The following is a 19029-nucleotide window of genomic DNA, read 5'->3' as shown; positions in this document are numbered from 1 at the left end:
AGTTTTTCTAAAATCTAAAACTTTTGTTTTTGTGTGGTGTGACTTGTAGTAAACCACACTGACTGGATCACTGGATCCCAAGCTTTCCCCTACAGTAATATCAGATACCAAATTCCCATTTGGTGAATACTAAAATCCAAAATGACCTCCTTCCGGGTTGGCTCCTCAACTACTTTCTGTGGAGATAATCCCAGTAGGGAATTTAGAATATCTGTACTCCTGGCAGAACTAGACATTCTGGTTTTCCAGTTTACATCAGGAAGATTAAATTCTCCCATAATGATAACTTCCCCCTTCAATGTCATTTTAGCCATTTCCTCAACTAGTAGATTATCTAATTCTTTGACTTGACTAGGTGGTGTGTAATATATATATATATATATATATATATATATATATATATATATATATATATATATATATATATATCTATCATATAACACACCTACACGAGTTACCTTATGATTATCAAGTTGCAGGGTAACCCAAACTGACTCTAAATTGGTCTCGCTAACTTGTATTAAATTAGATTTTATGCCATCTTTCACATACAGGGCCACCTCTCCCCCTTCTTGTCTTCTGTCGTTCCTATCCAGAAAGAACCCTGGTATTGTTATATCCCAGTCATTACTCCCATTGAACCACATCTCAGTAACAGCCACTAAATCTATATTCTCAGATGCCATTATAGCCTCAAGTTCATTGATCTTATTCCCTAAACTGCGAGCATTTGTAGACAAGAATCTGAGCTTGTCATTTCTTAACCTATATGCTACTGGCATCTTCTGGCATTGTTCCGGGGGGCAGTCGGACTGCTGGATTATCTCTTTTGCCCCCCCCTTTCCTAGTTTAAATGCTCCTTAGCAAATACTTGGAAGAACTGTTAACTGAGGACATTTGTTCCCTTGAGAGAAAGATGCAAACCATCTTTCTTGTACAGTTCTTTCCCATTCCAACGAGAGCTAACATGAGACACAAAGCCAAACCCTTGGTTCAGACACCATTCACCAAGCCATACATTGAATTCCTTAATGCGCATCTTCCTGTCATGCTGAAGGTTATGCACAGGCAAAACTGCAGAGAATGAAACAGTTGATGCAACCTCTCGTATATCATTTCCAAGTGTGTGAAAAGCTTCCTTCACCTTTGAAACCTCATTGCAAGCCAGAACATTTGTCCCAAGATGAACAAGGACATCCACCTCCCTCTCCTGCTTTGTTTGCCTAACAATATTAAAGGGTATGTCGTCTATCCCTGCAAGTGGTAGCACCAGGGAGACATCTCAACACCATTTTCCTCAAACTTCACACCTCTTATGATGGAATTGCCCACCAACAGCTGCTTACTATCAGTCCTCACCTTCTCCTTTTTGTCTTTGGCTGCAGTCTTGCATACTTTAGGCATGGGAGATGATTGTTTCTCACCCACTGTGCTTGAGCCATCCTCCATGTTGCTCTTGCACTCTGAAAGTGCTGCAAATGAATTATGGAGAGCCACAGACTGGAACATGTCTTCTATACACAACTCAGTCTACCAGAACCTGCAGTAACCAATCTGCCATTTCTAGAGGGCCTCTGTGGCAGTGGCATTGCAACGTTCTCAGTTTAAAAATGCAATTTCCTGCTGCATTATAGAGGGCTGTCTACAGATCAGACAGCATCCAAAACCTAAGAAGAATAGAACCTGAAATAAAAGCACAACAATTCCTGCACAGAACCAGGTCTGCCATTTTAAAGAGGGGAAAGATTTTAAACAAATATTACTTTTTTAGATTGTATCCACCTCCAGATTATCTCCAATGCGCTTATAAAAAGCAGCAAGCTATAATTAGGCAAGCTAATACTATGTGGCTATATATACACACACTCCCACAAAAGCTCCCCCCCCCCCCCCCCCCCAACAACAAATTTAACACCTTGATCACATATTCTCATTTGCAATCAGACAATAGTGATAACCTAACAAATTTCTTACCTATTTTGAAACAGTGTCCACCAGAAATACAGCTGAAGTTCTGCTACAGTGGAAAATCTCTAAGTTAGTCTCCTGAATATCTCCAATGCACTTATAAAAAGCAGCACTTTGAAAATGCAGCAAGCTATATTACTTGAAAAAAAGCTAGGCAAAATACCTATTGGAAGGTGTCCTTGACCACCCCCTACATAGTGAAAGATCGCATGGAATTAGAGCAGAGGACAGGTGGTTCTGCCAGTAGTAGCCCTGTCTTGAGAGGGCCCCGTGGGACTAATAGGGTGAGAACCTAGGCTGCTTGTGGGATCTGCTACTGGAGACAGAACATGACTGTTCTCAAAAGTATTCTTGGGGAGAGCTGGCTTAGCAGCAATTTTGGTGGTCAAGCACTCCAGTGTTTCAACCACAGATTGGAGGAGCCAGAAAAGGTTACCTATGGCCTGGGTAAAGGATAAGGTCTGCCCCAGGGGAGCCTACTCCTGGGCAGGGGGATCAAGGGGCATCCTGGCAGGGTCTGGAGAAAGGTACTGTGTGCAGATGGGCTCATGCCCTTGAATAATACATGGTGACCATGAATGGGCCTAGGTGCCTTTTGTAGTTTTCCAGGGAGGAGGACATGGCGTCTAGAAGAAAGGAAGGGAGATAGATTCCTGAGGAAAAAGGGGACTAGACCAGAAGGCTAGCCTACCAGACCCAAGACACTGTGTCCCACCAAATGCAGGCTGCTGCAAGTGCTTTTGCTACTGTCCGCAGGGGCTGGAAGACATTCCTGAGGCCACCCAGGAAGAAGGTGCTGCAAGTACAAGTAAGAACCAGCAATGGTGAAGGAACTGGTGGTGAAGGGCAGAAAACTCTTCCAACAGAGAAAGCCTGTGGTTGCTCAGGATTACAAACGAGGGACTGGACCTTTCGACTGCAAATTGAAGGACAGAGCATCTCGGGGGAAAAAAAAACAAAAAAAACAGGAAAGCAGAGTCCATTGAGGCCCAGAAATGAAAAGTTCTCATGGTGGAAAGTGTGCGTTTGTGTGTGTGCATGGGGAAGGGGAAAATGGAAATTATATAAAAATTAGGTAGAGGTGGGCTACAACAAGGAGAATTCTATGAACCCGAGGACACGTAGAAAGACCAGGTGACCCATTTAGTAACCTCACAGTGTGGCAAGTCAGCTAATGCTCACAAGGGGCTGCAGCTTGGGTGTCAGCCCACAATGCGGATCACCCTGCTGCAAAAAAAAAAAAAAAAAAAAAAAAAAAAAAAAAAAAAAAAGGGAAAAAAGTAGTGTCTGCCTCCTACAGACACTAGGCTAAAACTGATTAGCTTAGTGTCTGTGGAAATGATATAGCCCACCAAGGCGGAGCCAACACTTTTATTCCTAGTTTCAGGGCCTATACCCATGATGCTGTGTCCCCTATGTCATTAAAGGGAACCTGTCACCGGGATTTTGTGTATAGAGCTGAGGACATGGGTTGCTAGATCGCCGCTAGCACATCCGCAATACCCAGTCCCCATAGCTCTGTGTGCCTTTATTGTGTCAAAAAAACGATTTAATACATATGCAAATTAACATAAGAGTCATATCTTACTTGTGTGACCAGAGAAGAGTCATATTTTCAAGCTCTGATTCATCTCAGGTTAATTTTGCATATGTATCAAATCGTTTTTTATACACAATAAAAGCACATAGACTGGGTATTGTGGATGTCCTAGCGGCCATCTAGCAACCCATGTCCTCAGCTCTATACACAAAATCCCGGTGACAGGTTCCCTTTAATGAGAGGTTTTCTGGGATGTAATACTGATGGCCTTTGCTTAGCATGATACCAGTAACCCTCTATATGGAAGAAGCTGAAGTCCATGCTGGATTTCCACAGCTCCTTCATTGTTATAACAGAAATTCATGTCATAGATCTGTTTGGCATTACAGCAGTCCCCCATTAAAGTGCATGGAGCAGAACTGCCTAACTAGTTATCAAAACAATAGAATGTGTTGGTAGACATTCTGGAAAATTTATAGATTCACACTTGAATAAAACATTAAATGAAAACATAATAAATACTTTATTCAGTTTCTAACATCTAAAAACAGGGCAACTGCCCAAAAGCACAGGTCGCAGTATCGCCGGGGAAAAAAAGTTAATAGATTACCTAGTGTATTGCTGCTGGAGTGATTAAAGCATTTGGATTGCACACCTTACCCCTTTTTTTTTTTTTTTTTTTTTTTTTTTAGATGTTAGTAACAAAGTATTTTTTCACTTAACATTTTATTCAGGCAAGAACTGCCATTCGAGACACAATTTCCACTGCAGAGGGTATTGCAGTGAAAGCTGATCTGTAGAGGATCACAAATAAAAAAGGGTCAATTTATTCCAAGCTTAGACCATCAAAGTTATGTTACATAAAACCCTTCAGCACTGCATCCTAGACATACATTGGGAAGATTTTCTGAAGTACACCTCCAACAGAAAGCTCTCACCTGTGCCACTGTATTGGCAAAAGTCACATACTGGTTAAAAACAAAAAACAAACAAACAAAAAAAACAAAAAAAACATAAAAAATTACAGATGCAAGATATAGGCTGTATGCCAAAGGTCAACACTAAACTATAAATACATTTGGCAAACCAGTTTTTTTTTAACCTTTCCACTAATAATTGCATGCCCTTGCTTAGGGCTAATGTCAGAATATTAAAATGATCAATAGAAATCTATAAAAAAAAAAAAAAAAAAAAAAAAAATGTATAATGTGTGGTATGCGATATCCAACAATAGCACATTGTATGGAAAAGTGTAGACCCGTCTATTAGCCACCGCTGAATAAGGGTCTGGTTTATCTAATGAACAAAGTCAGATCGCCCGATCCCAGAACTAGAGCTTGTTTCAAAGACACAGCTTATAAAAGAAGCCTAGAACTCCTGTGGCCATGTGACAGGGAATGAAATTATGGGATCCATGTAGTTTGGAACAACTGGATTTTTGTACTTATCGTACAATCCCTTTCTCGTTGAATGCATTTAGGGACACAGCAACGGGGCTATATGCCCAGCTACAACCAGGAGGTTCATACTAAAACACAGGCACCAGTTAAACCAGTTGGTACCAACAGCAGTAGAGAGACAAAGAACTAAAATACAAAAAGTTAAAACCAAACCAAGAAATGTCCTGAACATGGAAAACCAGTAACAGCAAATTGGGCAGAGGAAACATGCAAGGGGTGGTATCTATGTCCCCCAACGTATTGAACATAAAAGGGATTTTACAGCAAGTACAAAGTTTCAGTTTTCTTTTTAATTATACTGGGGTACACAGTACCATGGGACATTGTAGAACATCCATGCAAGCAACCTAGTACACATCCTCCTGCAGAACAAAGAAAAATTGCGAACACAGGCCTAGGTAGTGGCCTTGTAGAAGCTAAAGCCTGATACATAGAGGTCTACGACAGCTTTAGCAGACTCTGTGGTCACCTGGAGTGGAGGGGCCTGACCCATAGCTAAGCAGCGTCCTTAAAAGGGGTTGTCCGTGTTCAGAGCTGAACCTGGACATCCCTCCATTTTCCCCCTGGCAGCCCCCCTGACAGGAGCATCGGATCAGTTCATGCTCCGATGCTCTCCTTTGCCCTGAGCTAAAATCGCGCAGGGCAAAAGGCTTTTATTTGGAGTTCCAGTGACGTACTGGGGCTCTCCATGGGGCTGCCAGGAACCCCGGTGACGTCACAGGCACTGATGGGCGGGATTTAGCGCTGCCCTAGCCAGTAAAGAAGTTTCCGCCCAGCAGTGTGTTATTGAAAACAAAAGAGCCCTTAGGGAGCGCATCGGAGCATGAGATGCTCGGATGCTAGCCTCAGGGGGGCTGCCTGGGTGAAAAGGGTATGTCCGGGTTCAACTCTGAACCCGGACAACCCCTTTAAAGCAGTGCTCCCACAAAAATGTTTATTCTCTGACCTGTTAGAAAGGTACAGGTTGTAAATTGTGGTGAAGTAATCTTCTTACAGCCACTAGTAAGAAGGTTACTTCACCACTATTTACAACATGTACCTTTCTAACAGGTCAGAGAAACATTTTTGTGGGAGCACTGCTTTAAAGGGGTTGTATTTGTGAGTTAAAACCTCCCTTCTGATCCTCAGCTGTGTCATGTCTTCAAATGACAAGTCAGGAAAGCAGTTATTTCTCTATTCATTCCTATGAGACTGCCATTTAGGCTTCCATAGGAATACATAGAGAAACTGGCTTCCTGTCCACACATACGATGCGGCGTCATTTGGAAAGTCAGAGTGTTGGTCACAGGAGACAGCTGAGGATCAGAACAGAGGGGATAACTCAAATACAATCACTGGCAAGAAGACTACCTTCACTACAGTTTACATCATGTACCTTTGACAGGTCAGAAAGAACAGAAGAAAACTTTTTGTAGGAGCTTTAATAGCAGACCAAATTCAATAGGAGATAAATGACTTGGGGTCCAGCATGCTCTTGCGAGGCCAAGCAAAACAGCAGGTCACTGACAGCTCGATTCTCACCACCTGGACAACATCAAGGTAGTGAAGGGACCTCTCCCACAGATGAGGGGGGGTGAGGAGAGAGATGGAAGAACGATGTCCTCATTGATGTAGAAGTAAGAGACCTTATTCTGAAGGAAGGAAGAATGGGGAGTACAGAGTACCACAGGGCAAGAAATGGGACTTACAAGACAAAAAATAAATATAAAAAAATAAATAAAAAGACCTTGAAAGAAAGGCGGCAAAGAGAGACCTCCCACAAAGGTTCAAAGGGAGAAGACTGGAGAACATCTAGGTCCAGGTTCAAGTCCCAGTGTTCCACAGGTGGGCGAAAAGGAGGACGCAGTAAGCTACCCCTAAAGAAAAGTCTTAATCTGAGTGTGAAAAGCCAAAGACTGCTGAAAAAGAAAGAATAAAGAGAGATGAGGCCTTTAAGAGATGCCAGACTATGTTCCAACCCAGACTGGAGAAAATACTAAATGCAGGGGATGAAGGACCTATATTTCCTCTTGCGAGTCTTACGAGTTACATCATTTGATTTATTTTATACATTTTTTATGTTTTTTTCCCATGTGTGATGGTAAATTTGGGCACTGAGGCTTACGTCTGAATGCCAAGGTTTCATAGTCTTTCTGACCCTAAAACTGCTGCCTTAACAGCCATGATGTTACACAGTTTTGGGATAGAATAGAGGATCTAAGAAAAGGAGGTCTGCCTGAAGAGGAAGGGGCCACAGAAAGTGCACGAGAAGGAACACGAGACCTGTATGCCAGTTCCAAAAAGGCCAGTCTGGATCCACGGAGAAAGCCAGAACGCCCTCTGAATGGAGATGCTGGAGTACATGAGGAAAAAGTGTAAAAGGAGGGAAGAGCTATAGAAGAATGAACTGAGACAAGGGAACTACCAGGGTGTCAACAGCTATGGCATATGGTTCCTGAAACTTTGCGATGTAAGCTAGCAACTTGTGATTCAGAGAGGAGGCAAAAAAATAATAAAAAATCTACATCTGGAAGGCCTAAACGATAACACAGCTGAAGAAACTGGCGACTGAGTAAGTCTGTGCCAAATTGTCCACACTGGGATTGTGGACGACTGAAAGAGAGGGCATGTTTCTCTGCTTCGGGTTGAGAGGCTTCTCGCACTGATGCTCCTTTCCTTGTACCCCCCTTGGTGGTTCAGTTAAGTCAAAACCTTGGAATTTTCCATCTGGTTTGTGACTGGGAGACCGCAGAGTTGATGAGTCCAATGAGAAAGTGCCAAGAACACTGCCTGAGAAATGATCTCCCAGTGAAGAGGAAGCCTTGCCTATGGTTACAGTCGAGAGAGGGAGAGACACACACACACACACACACACACACACACACCAGTAAAAGGTCTTAACTAGAGATTCGTGAAATTGATATTTTGAAATTAGTTTGCGCTTCGTTTGGTGGCAAAAGCAGAATTGCGTTATGGATTGCCTTACCACGGACCATAATGCAATTCCACAAATCTCCTTTTTCTTTGATGTTGTTCTACCTCCCTGGTTTTGTTAAGGCAAACCAAGTGTTCAACTTTTCCATGTTACACCCACAAACAAACGTATTGGGATTTTATGTCATAGACAAACACAAAGTAGTAAGTATGTGTGAAGTGAAGAGAAAATTATACATGGTTTTCAAAGTTTTTAATAAATAAAAATCTGCAGTGTGCCAAAGTGTGCCGTGCATTTGTATTCAGCCACCTGTACTCTGATGCCCCTAAATAAAATTCAGTGTGACCAATTGCCTTCAGAAGTCACCTTCTATAATAAGTAAAAAGAATCCACCTTTGTGTAATTTATTCTCAGCATAACCATAGCTGTTCTGTGAAAACCTAAGAGGTTTGTTAGTGAACATTAGCTATAAAAGAGCATCATGAAAACCAAGTAACACACCAGACAGATCAAGGATAAAGTTGTGGATAAGAGTAAAGCTGGGTTAGGCTATAATAAAAATAAAAAAATATATCCCAAGCTCTGAACATTTCACAGAGCACTTAAAAATCAGGGCTGTGGAGTCTGAGCGAGTCAGAGTCGAAGGCAATTTTGGGTACCTGGAGTCCAAGTTGGCAAAAATGAACCGACTCCTACTAAATTTAAATTGGAACAAAAAAATAAAAACGCAAGTTTAAATGTCCCAATTCACAAAAAGTTATAATTACTTCTCTACTGTAAGAATAAAGGCCAATGCATGCAGTGCGTCACGTTACCGCAAAACGAACACGTTAAGTGACAGTGAAGAAGCATGCTTTCATATGCTTCACTATATGGCACGCAACGCACAGTTAAGGAGCGGCAATATCTTACTTTCCATTGTGTTGTGTTCCGCTCTTACACGCAACGCAACACCCATGGTTAACCTAGCCACTCACTGATAATGGATTAAGTAAATGTTTTTTAAAGTACTAAAAAGTTGAAAAGTATGATCGCTCATCAAAACTTACTGTAGAAGAAGCCATCCTTGTTTATCCAGAGATCATTAGTGATGTGACCAGAATTGTTACTGCAATGCCACCCACCCAGCTCTAAAAATAATAAAGTCTGATTTAAGAGCCTCTATAAAAGAGGCAATTCTCTTCCTTAGAACTCTACATTGAATTTATTTTAAAATGCATTTGCTATAACTACATTCCAAGATTAATATAAACCATTTCTAGGTTATACAGATTTTGTTTTTGGTTCATATAGATAAAGCTTTGTTTTTGTTCTAACACAACCAAATAATGTGGTTTGCATTTTTGAACTGGTAAAGTTCCTGTTCCTGATGTTTATGCATGCTGCTACTATCCAGCCACTTGATAAAACACAAAAAAAAACACACTGTCGTTTTCATTGTGTTTGTCTTTTGCTTAAACTGTTCAATACAGTAGACTGTTGGCTTCCTAGCCAGTAGTTCTGTGGTTGTGACATGTATGTTGCCTTTCTTTCCTTCAAAGAATGTAAAACAACAACAAAAACATTTGCATATTAAATACAGAGGAGTCGGAAGTACCAAAAGCTGAGGAGTTAGAGCATTTATCTACCGACTCCACAGCCCTGGTTAAAATCCATCATCCCAAAATTTAAGAATTATGGCACAACTACAAACCTACTAAGACATGCCGTCCACCTAGAGCAAACTGACAGCCCAGGCAAGGAAAACACTAATTGGATAAGCAGCCAAGAGGCCCATTGTCACTCTGGAAGAACTGCAGAGATCCACAGCTCAGGTGGGAATATCTGTCCACAGGACAATTAGTAGTGTACTTCTCAAATCTGGCCTTATGGAAGAGTGGCAAGAAGAAAGCCATTTTTGAAAGAAAGCCATAAGTAGGTCTGTTTGCAGTTTGCCACAAGCCATGTAGGTGACACAGCAAACATGGGGAAGAATGCGCTATAGTCAGATGAGACCAAATTTGAACTTTTTGCCCTAAATGCAAAACGCTATAGTGGAACTCTAACATTGCACATCAACCTGAACCCATCAATCCCACCGTGAAACACAGTGGTGGCAGCACCATGCTGTGGGGATGCTTTTCTTCAGCAGGGACAGGGAGGCTGGTCAGAGTTGATGGGAAGATAGATTGAGGTAAATACAGGTAATACTGGAGGGAAAAACTAGCAGTGGGTGCAAAAGATCTCAATTAAAATGCACACCATGCTTTCCAGATTTGTATTTATTAAAATGTTGAAATCCTACAGACACTATACTAAAACTGAATAGACTAGTGCCTGTGGGTATTGCCCACAGCCAATACATTCTTTGCCTCCTGGTGGCAGCTGGGCATATATTCATGGTGCTGTGTCCACCAACATCGCTAACAAGAAATTAAAGTATATTAGCAGGTTTATTTCCATTTGCAAACCTAAGATGACCCAGTCAAACTATTTATATTTGTCTGTAACAGACGCAAACTACTGATGTATATAGTATGTCAGACGTGACATAAAAAAGAGAAAACATCTAACATAACAAGCGTGTCAAATAAACGATATGCACCTTTTCAATTCAATTATCAACAATTCATGCACCTGCCAACGCAATTTTTTGTCCTTATTCTTCAGATTGTCAACCTGAATAATTTTCATAAATTGAGGTTTATAATAAATAGAAAAAATAATAAAAAGAAAATGACTGATGGTTGGGGCTGTCCCTCTAAGGCCCTTTTCACACGGGCGAGTATTCCGCGTGGATGCGATGCTCGAGTTGAACGCATTGCACCCGCACTGAATACCGACCCATTCATTTCTATGGGGCTGTTCACATGAGCGGTGATTTTCACGCTTCACTTGTGCGTTGCGTGAAAATCACAGCATGCTCTATATTCAGCGTTTTTCACGTAACGCAGGCCCCAAAGAAATGAATGGGGTTGCGTGACAATCGCAAGCCTCCGCAAGCAAGTGCGGATGCGGTTCGATTTTCACGCACTGTTGCTAGGAGACGATCGGGATGGAGACCCGATCATTATTATTTTCCCTTATAACCGAAAATAATTGCATTCTGAATACAGAATGCATAGTATAATAGTGCTGGAGGGGTTAAGAAATATTTTTAAAAAAAATTTTTTTACTCACCTTAGTCCACTTGCTCGCGCAGCCCGGCATCTCCTTCTGTCTTCATCTTAGCTGTGTGCAGTAACAAAGACTTTTGGTGACGTCAAAGTCATCACATGATCTTTTACCATGGACTGTGACGTCACCAAAGGTCCTTGTTGCTACACAAAGCTAAGATGAAGACAGAAGGAGATGCCGGCTAAGCGAGCAAGTGGACTAAGGAGAGTTAAATTTTATTTTATTTTTTTAACCCCTCCAGCGCTATTTAACTATGCATTCTGTATTCAGAATTCTATTATTTTCCCTTATAACAATGTTATAAGGGGAAATAATACAATCTACAGAACACTGATCCCAAGCCTGAACTTCTGTGAAGAAGTTCAGGTTTGGGTACCAAACATGCACGATTTTTCTCACGCGAGTGCAAAACGCATGACAGTGTTTTGCACTCTCGGTTCCCGCAACGCACCCGCACATGTTTCCACAACGGCCGTGTGAAAGAGGCCTAAGACATTTTTACAATCATTTTAGTCTGCTGTATACTTTTCAAGGATCTATGAATTGGATGCAAGCTTATAATTACTAATTGAGCACTAAACTTGTGATAATCAGATCATGCTTAATAAGTGTAAACATCATGCATTAATGTAAGAATAAAAATGAGCAAATAATCTGAAAATCACCTGTGTTAAAAGTAACTGTGAGAGTCATATCTTTAGAAGCACTCCTTGATCGTTTTCTTGTTTTATGCTCCTTTGTGGTCGAGCATTTATCCAATGTGGACTGCCCTTCATCCTTGCATAAAGAAGAACTGGATGGTTTATGTTCCTTTTCATAGCATATAGACCTCCTTTTATTGCGACTAAAATCTAAACGAAAGTAGAAAACAATAAAATACAATACATGACCACATATGACTGAACTATGGAATTTAAAACCTTAACTACCAAGTCCATTTTAGCATCAGGGCCCATAGGAATTCTCTTTTTTTTCATCACCGCATTCTGAATAGCCATAACTTTGTGATATTCGATTGACAAACATAAAGATTTTTATTTTTTTTGGGATGAGTTGAATTTTTCAGTGACTATTTACAGTTACTTTTAACTTACTAACTTTTATTGACTCTATGGAATAGAGAAAAAAATAATTTCCGCTTCCTTTGATTTAGTGTTTTACATTTGTGCTGTTCATTGTCATTTATAAAATGGGGACTAAATTGAATAATGGTACATCTTAAAAAATGTCTTTAATGATTACATTTAAAATAATTGGCTCAACAAATACTTAGTATCAAGAAACCTCTCTCAGAGGACAAAAATTATTCCCTGCCAACCTCGATGAACTGGTCAGGTTTTGAAAAAATTGTGGAGCCAGGCGGTGTGAACACTGGCCCACTCGGAGGATTGAGTTGTGAAAAAAAGTGATAGAGATAGGGAGAGATGGACAGATACTGGGTCTCAACCCCTATATGTATCCCTATACTCTGAGTGTGAGCTCCCTCCGTCTGACCCTAAATGGCCCTCAGACCTAATTTTTTGACTGCCCAGCTTCATCGAAGTTAAAGGACCAGTCACCTCTAGGATCAGCTAATAAACGTAGAAAAAAGAAAAGAAAAAGAAAACAAACAATCCCAACGCGTTTCACTGGTAGGCACCAGATCATCAGGGGACTCAAGTATAAACTGGACCACAAGTAAGTAACGACAGGCAGTATGTGCCTATATCAGCATTTCATATAAAGCTGAAGCAGCATGAGACACAATCCTATATGGTATACAATAGGCAGTACTTAGCTTGCTGGAACTTCAAATTGGGTCCATGGTCCGCACCTATCCTGCGTATGGCAGTGGGTTATTCGCGCTTGCGTCCTTTTTAAAGGCGCGCGCGTCAAGTAGACTCCTCCCCCCCCGTTCCATGTGATCCGTCACGTGACCTGTGACGCATCAGGTCGCGTCACTCGCTGCAGTCACGTGATCAAAGGCGGTCCATGCAAATGCGGCCATAGCACTCTAAGTGATTGGTCGCTAAATCGGAGGGGGCTGAGTCATCTGGGTAAACTATAGGTGGTGATACGGAGGTGAGCCACTCCTACTCCCCACCTTACACCCACGTTCCTGACAAGTCAGGTAAAGGTGCGTCACTCCTTAATGTCCTGGGAGGCGCAACCCATGGGCGTCATTATAATTAAGTATGACCAGCTTGTAATATAGGTTGTAATCACATATTTATAAAATGGGGTCTATGGGTCATTTTACTACTTTTGCACAATAACCACACATCATATAAAAAAAATATAAATAAATTAGCCCCCCATTTGCAGACCATAGAGGGAACTCAAGTCTGGGCATCTTTAGGGATACATGCGCTGCGCGACTTGTATCAGAATGGTATTCTATGTTCCTTTTCTCAAATTGAGGAGAAATTTGGCCTAGAGCGTACCCAATTTATTTTTATTTTTTTGATATTTACAGATTAGACATGCTTTGCAGGAACAGTTTAGAGACCAAAATAGGGCCGTCTCCTCCTACCCCTTAATCGGTGTTGTAAAGTCACAAGGACCTAGAGGCTTGATATCGGCCCTTTACACTTACCTATTGGGATTGCGGCTGTCCTCACAACCCATTCTAGCCGAAGCCAGGTGGAAGGGTAATATTCCCCATCTTACTGCGGAGGAATGGACGGATGCGATAGAGGCTGTCACTTCTGTGTCACCCTCGGTTAACAATAGACTAATACAATTATACATGTTGCACCGTAGTTATTTGACTCCTACCAGGCTGCATAAGATGGGGAGGATGCCTCAACCTAATTGCCTCAGATGTTCATACACTAATGCAGACTTCTGGCACATGATGTGGGAATGCTCACATATCAGATCATACTGGCAGGATATACTCAGTATTGTCATCATTGGGTATGGGCCCGATTCCGCTATGTCCCAAGGTATGTCTATTAGGTGTATTGGATAATGACGGGTGGACGCATTACAATAAAATACTTCAGTGAATCCCTGTTTATGGCCCGCAAAGTAATAGCTCTCAAATGGATGGCGGAGGAACTTCCTACTGTGGGAATTTGGAAGAGGTTAGTGAACCAGATCATCCCATTTGAAAAAGTACTATATGTGAATAGGAAGTGCCCTACAAATTTCAGAAAGTTTGGGGTTTGTGGTGTGACTCTACTCTGACTACACTGTCTGACTCTATGATGTCAGTTAACCCTTGAGAGGGGTATAGTAACTAAACTTCATATATGCCTCTAGGTTTTTTTTTCTCACATTTGCTTTGATGCATTGATTATCCATAGGAAATGGTGTAGACATTTGTATTATTGTGTACTTTTACTTTATTGTACTGTATTGTATGATACTCAGGAATGATCTCATTATGCTTGATATTGTCTGCTGTAAGAGATTTTGCGGTATGCATATACCATGTATGTGCCTTGTTACTCTTTTTCAATAAAACGAGTTTAAAAAAATAAATAAAAAATTAGCCTTCCAGGCACAATCAATGGGGGTTACCCTGGCTCCCTAGAGACAACAAGAAAGAGGGACATTAACACAAGTCCCCCCCCCCCCCCCTCCCTCTACCTGATCAAGTTGTTTCTTGACCCTCTTGAAAGCAGATAATTCAGGTTGATTCCTATTCACCTGGCAGTATATTGGGCCTTACAGCCTGTCTGTTTCCTCAGTGATAGCTCGCACAGGTGTACTGGATTTATTTTAGAGGGTCTATTACTTTGGTGGAGGTAGTCTGCTTGTTTTATATTTGCCTGCTATCTTCTTATTACCCTTGTTACATTTCTAGGGTAGAGATGCTGATCAGCTTACAAGAAAGTCCTCACAAAGGAGTAGAAGATGTGCTCCCTGCAAAAGGTCTCTTCTTCTTACAAGAAACCATTGTGTATTAGATGTATGGAGAAGGTGGTGACAAAAGATTCCCCCTCCCTGACAGAGAATTATAACTCTTAATAAGGACTTCAATGTCACAATTAACTTAAGCGTTGTGGTGTCCAGTTTTGAGATCTGGCACAGGCTCTCAAACCCACAGCACAATGCTTCAGTTTTGTCCCCATTCATTGTCAATGGGGACAAAACTGAACAAACCAGAACGGAGTGCACCAGAATGAATTCTGTTCCAGTTTATTGTGTTTCTATGCCGGACACAAAATTGTTGCAAACAGGAGCCACAATCTACTCAGGATCAGATGTTCAAGGGGCTGGGAGAAAGAAGATATCCTTGTGGACAGGGGAGACCATCCGCAGATTAATTGCTAAGGAGTGAAAAGACGAGAGAGATAGAGAGATAGAGATATCTCTCTCTCTATATCTCTACACCTGGGCCAGAACAGGAAGCAGCTTCGCCCTTCCTCAGCTGTATGCACAGTGTTTGTTCAGCTTAACTATCTAGAAGGTAGTGACACTGTGGGACCATAGCTGCCCTCTCTATGGGGTATCCAACCCCTAAATGACCTGCCAAAGGTCGCGGCTTTCTATTGGCTATTGGATATTTTGACAGCACCAACCCCCCACCCCACTCAGCAGCTGCACAATCAGAGAAGACCCAATCATTGGGATGTTTATAGTCTATGGACGGTCGGGAACAGTTTAAAAAATAAAATAAAAGAATATATAAACATTCTGCAGATCAGAGACCCGTGCAGCTCTTAGACAATAGTTCTGAGCCCATTCCATAAGTTCTGTTCTGATTTCTGTTGTAAATATATTATATATCACACATATGAATATATACATTTTTTCTTTTTATTCTTCTAGTGATTCTGAAGAATGTGGGGAGGAGACATGTTGCCATCTACTAGGGACTTTTCTTGTTCACTCTCTATAGGGGGCGAAACTCGAAACTGCTTTATATAATCATTAAGTACAATATACTACATTGGGGACCTTGAGCTTTTTTTTTTTTTTTTTTATATTTTATTTTATGATAAAAGCAGTTCAGAAGCAAAATATGGTTTTACACAGAGCTGGAGTACAAGAGTCAAAATAATGGCATACTGACTAACCATTCCATCATGTACAAAAGAAGAGTACCAGTAACACATTCTGCTCCAAATGACATTGTTCTTTTCTTAAAGCACATTACTCAATTCCCCAACTCTTCGAAAGCCCCCCCCCCCCCCCCTTCCGGATGTGTACCCATCCCAACTTACAACATTCGATTCCTAAAAGCAGGAGGAAATTCCCCGCTAGGATGGCTGAATTACTTTCAAAAGGGGGCCTTGAGCTTTAAAATGGGTTATCCAATTCTACAAATGCTCCCCACAATGCCTGGAGCCTTCCTAGAGATCAGGGATGCGCGACCTGCAACCCTCCAGCTAATGCAAAACTACAACTTCTACCATGCCCCAATAGATGTAGGCTATACAGGGATGCTGGCAGCTGTAGTTTTGCAACAGCTGGAGAGCCACAGGATGAGCATCCCTGCTATATATATAAGTATATATCATACTTGCCCCACTCCCCGGCACAGCTGCTGCATCTCCCCATTGCGTTGCTCAAAACATCCGGCGACACACCCGGGGATGCAGACCGCGTCGGTGAACAGCCTCCCTAGCATCATGGGTGACCTCACCTGTCTCGTCCCGATATTGGCTGCACACCCTGTAGCCGGATATTTTGATCCATGCGACAAGGAGATGCAGCAATCTGGAGTGAGGCGGGTGCTGGGGCAAGTATGATCTATAGGAGGGGCCTGGCATTTTTTTTTTATTGGATTTTCCTTTTAATCTACACCTGTGAGAGGTTCTGATGTCTAGCGTGCAGGTTTAGCACAACCTGCCTTTTGGAAATGGGATTGTGATATGCCAGGTCCATAACAGATACTGCGACTTCCCATAAACTATGGTGGCTGTGTGAGGCTGGGTAGGTCCATCAGAGTTGTTTTCCAGCATCCTATATATAGTTCGTAGGCTACTATGGTCTCCAGTATCTCATATGTTGATTTGCCCTTTTTTTCATTCATTGTGCACTTTTCCAACATGTCAGTGCCCTCGTAATGGGCGGGGTATGCGGGCGCTGACAAGTAATCAAACTATAGTCGTCCTCTATGCTTCACAGATGTGTGTTGCACATTAGTCATGCACAGTAGTAATTTCAGAACGCCGTGGCATCAGCACGGCAGACACAGTATACTCCCTACGATATGTATATTGGCATCCTCTCTCCTCCAGGTATTTTCCAGAATTATGACCCGACCTGTTTTTAACACCAATAAGCACTGCACTTTACACTATTGTATCCACATGAAATGGCAATGAATTTACTATGCACTTTAGATTTGATGTATATCATGTATCATTCAGATTTCTATGCACTTTATATTGATCATTGATAATTTATTAACTGATGTCACCATTGGCTTGGTGCTATATAAACTAAACTGTTCTCAGCATAAGGGTCCAGCCACACATCCTTAGTGCATTGTGGATCAGCAATACACCCGGCCAGCACCCCCATAGAAATGCCCAATTTTGTCCGCAATTGCGGACAAGAATAGTTCATGTTATATTTTTTTCTGGAGCCGTGGACCGGAAGATCTGCTGCGCGCTCCGGAAATGCGAATGCGGATAGCACATAGTGTGCTCTCCGCATCCATTGTGTCCCCTATAGAGAATGAATGGGTCCACACCAGTTCCATAATTTGCGGAACGGATGAATGAAGAACTCACTTGATCTACCTTGGTCAAGGTATACACACTGGCATCTGCTTTGGCTATAATTTGTGGAGGTGTGTGGGGAGGTGGAGAGGTGTGTGTGTGTGGGGAGGTGGAGAGGTGTGTGTGTGTGGGGAGGTGGAGAGGTGTGTGTGTGTGGGGAGGTGGAGAGGTGTGTGTGTGTGGGGAGGTGGAGAGGTGTGTGTGTGTGGGGAGGTGGAGAGGTGTGTGTGTGTGGGGAGGTGGAGAGGTGTGTGTGTGTGGGGAGGTGGAGAGGTGTGTGTGTGTGGGGAGGTGGAGAGGTGTGTGTGTGTGGGGAGGTGGAGGGGTGTGTGTGTGGGGAGGTGGAGGGGTGTGTGTGTGTGGGGAGGTGGAGGGGTGTGTGTGTGTGGGGAGGTGGAGGGGTGTGTGTGTGTGGGGAGGTGGAGGGGTGTGTGTGTGTGGGGAGGTGGAGGGGTGTGTGTGTGTGGGGAGGTGGAGGGGTGTGTGTGTGTGGGGAGGTGGAGGGGTTGTGTGTGTGGGGAGGTGGAGGTGTGTGTGTGTGGGAGGTGGAGGTGTGTGTGTGTGTGGGGAGGTGGAGGTGTGTGTGTGTGTGTGTGGGGAGGTGGAGGTGTGTTGGGTTGTGGGTGGAGGGGGGTGTGGTGGTGTGTGTGGGGGGTGGAGGTGGTGTGTGTGTGTGGGGAGGTGGAGGTGTGTGTGTGTGTGGGGAGGTGGAGGTGGAGGTGTGTGTGTGTGTGGGGAGGTGGAGGTGTGTGGTGTGTGTGTGTGGGGAGGTGGAGGTGTGGTGTGTGTGGTGGGAGGTGGAGGTGTGTGTGTGTGTGTGTGGGGAGGTGGAGTGTGTGTGTGGGTGTGTGTGGGGAGGTGGAGGTGTGTGTTGTGTGTGTGTGGTGGGGAGGTGGAGGTGTGTGTGGGTGGTGTGTGGGGGGAGTGGAGGTGTGTGTGGTGTGGGGAGGTGGAGGTGTGTGTGTGTGTGTGGGGAGGTGGAGTGTGTGTGTTGTGTGGGGAGGTGGAGGTGTGTGTGTGTGTGGGGAGGTGGAGGTGTGTGTGTGTGGGAGGTGGAGGTGTGTGTTGTGGGAGGTGGAGGTGGGTGTGTATAGGTGGAGGTGTGTGTGTGTGGGGAGGGGAGGTGTGGGGGTGGGGAGGTGGAGGTGGTGGTGTGGGGGGGGGAGGTGTGTGGGTGGGGAGGGGAGGTGGGGTGTGGGGGAGGGGAGGGTGTGTGTGTGGGGAGGTGGAGGTGTGTGGTGGGGGGAGGTGGAGGTGTGTGTGTGGGGGGGGAGGGGGGTGTGGGGGGGAGGTGGAGGTGTGTGTGTGTGGGGGGGGGAGGTGTGTGTG

General features: G+C 43.2%; 1 protein-coding gene across 2 annotated transcripts in view; it reads right to left on the bottom strand.

Moving 5' to 3' along the window:
* Positions 1-19029, bottom strand: part of LOC122938072 — a 116915-nt gene that overhangs the window by 27088 nt on the left and 70798 nt on the right. For both annotated transcript variants that reach the window (XM_044293355.1, XM_044293356.1), the window contains one exon: positions 11704-11889. In XM_044293355.1, coding sequence (XP_044149290.1) covers positions 11704-11889 — 186 coding nt within the window. The remainder of the gene's footprint in view (positions 1-11703; positions 11890-19029) is intronic.

Source organism: Bufo gargarizans, chromosome 5 (genome assembly GCF_014858855.1).
Source record: "Bufo gargarizans isolate SCDJY-AF-19 chromosome 5, ASM1485885v1, whole genome shotgun sequence".
Taxonomy (NCBI): Eukaryota; Metazoa; Chordata; class Amphibia; order Anura; family Bufonidae; genus Bufo; species Bufo gargarizans.
Note: the sequence above shows the minus strand (reverse complement) of the source record. Positions and strands in the feature narration are given on the sequence as shown.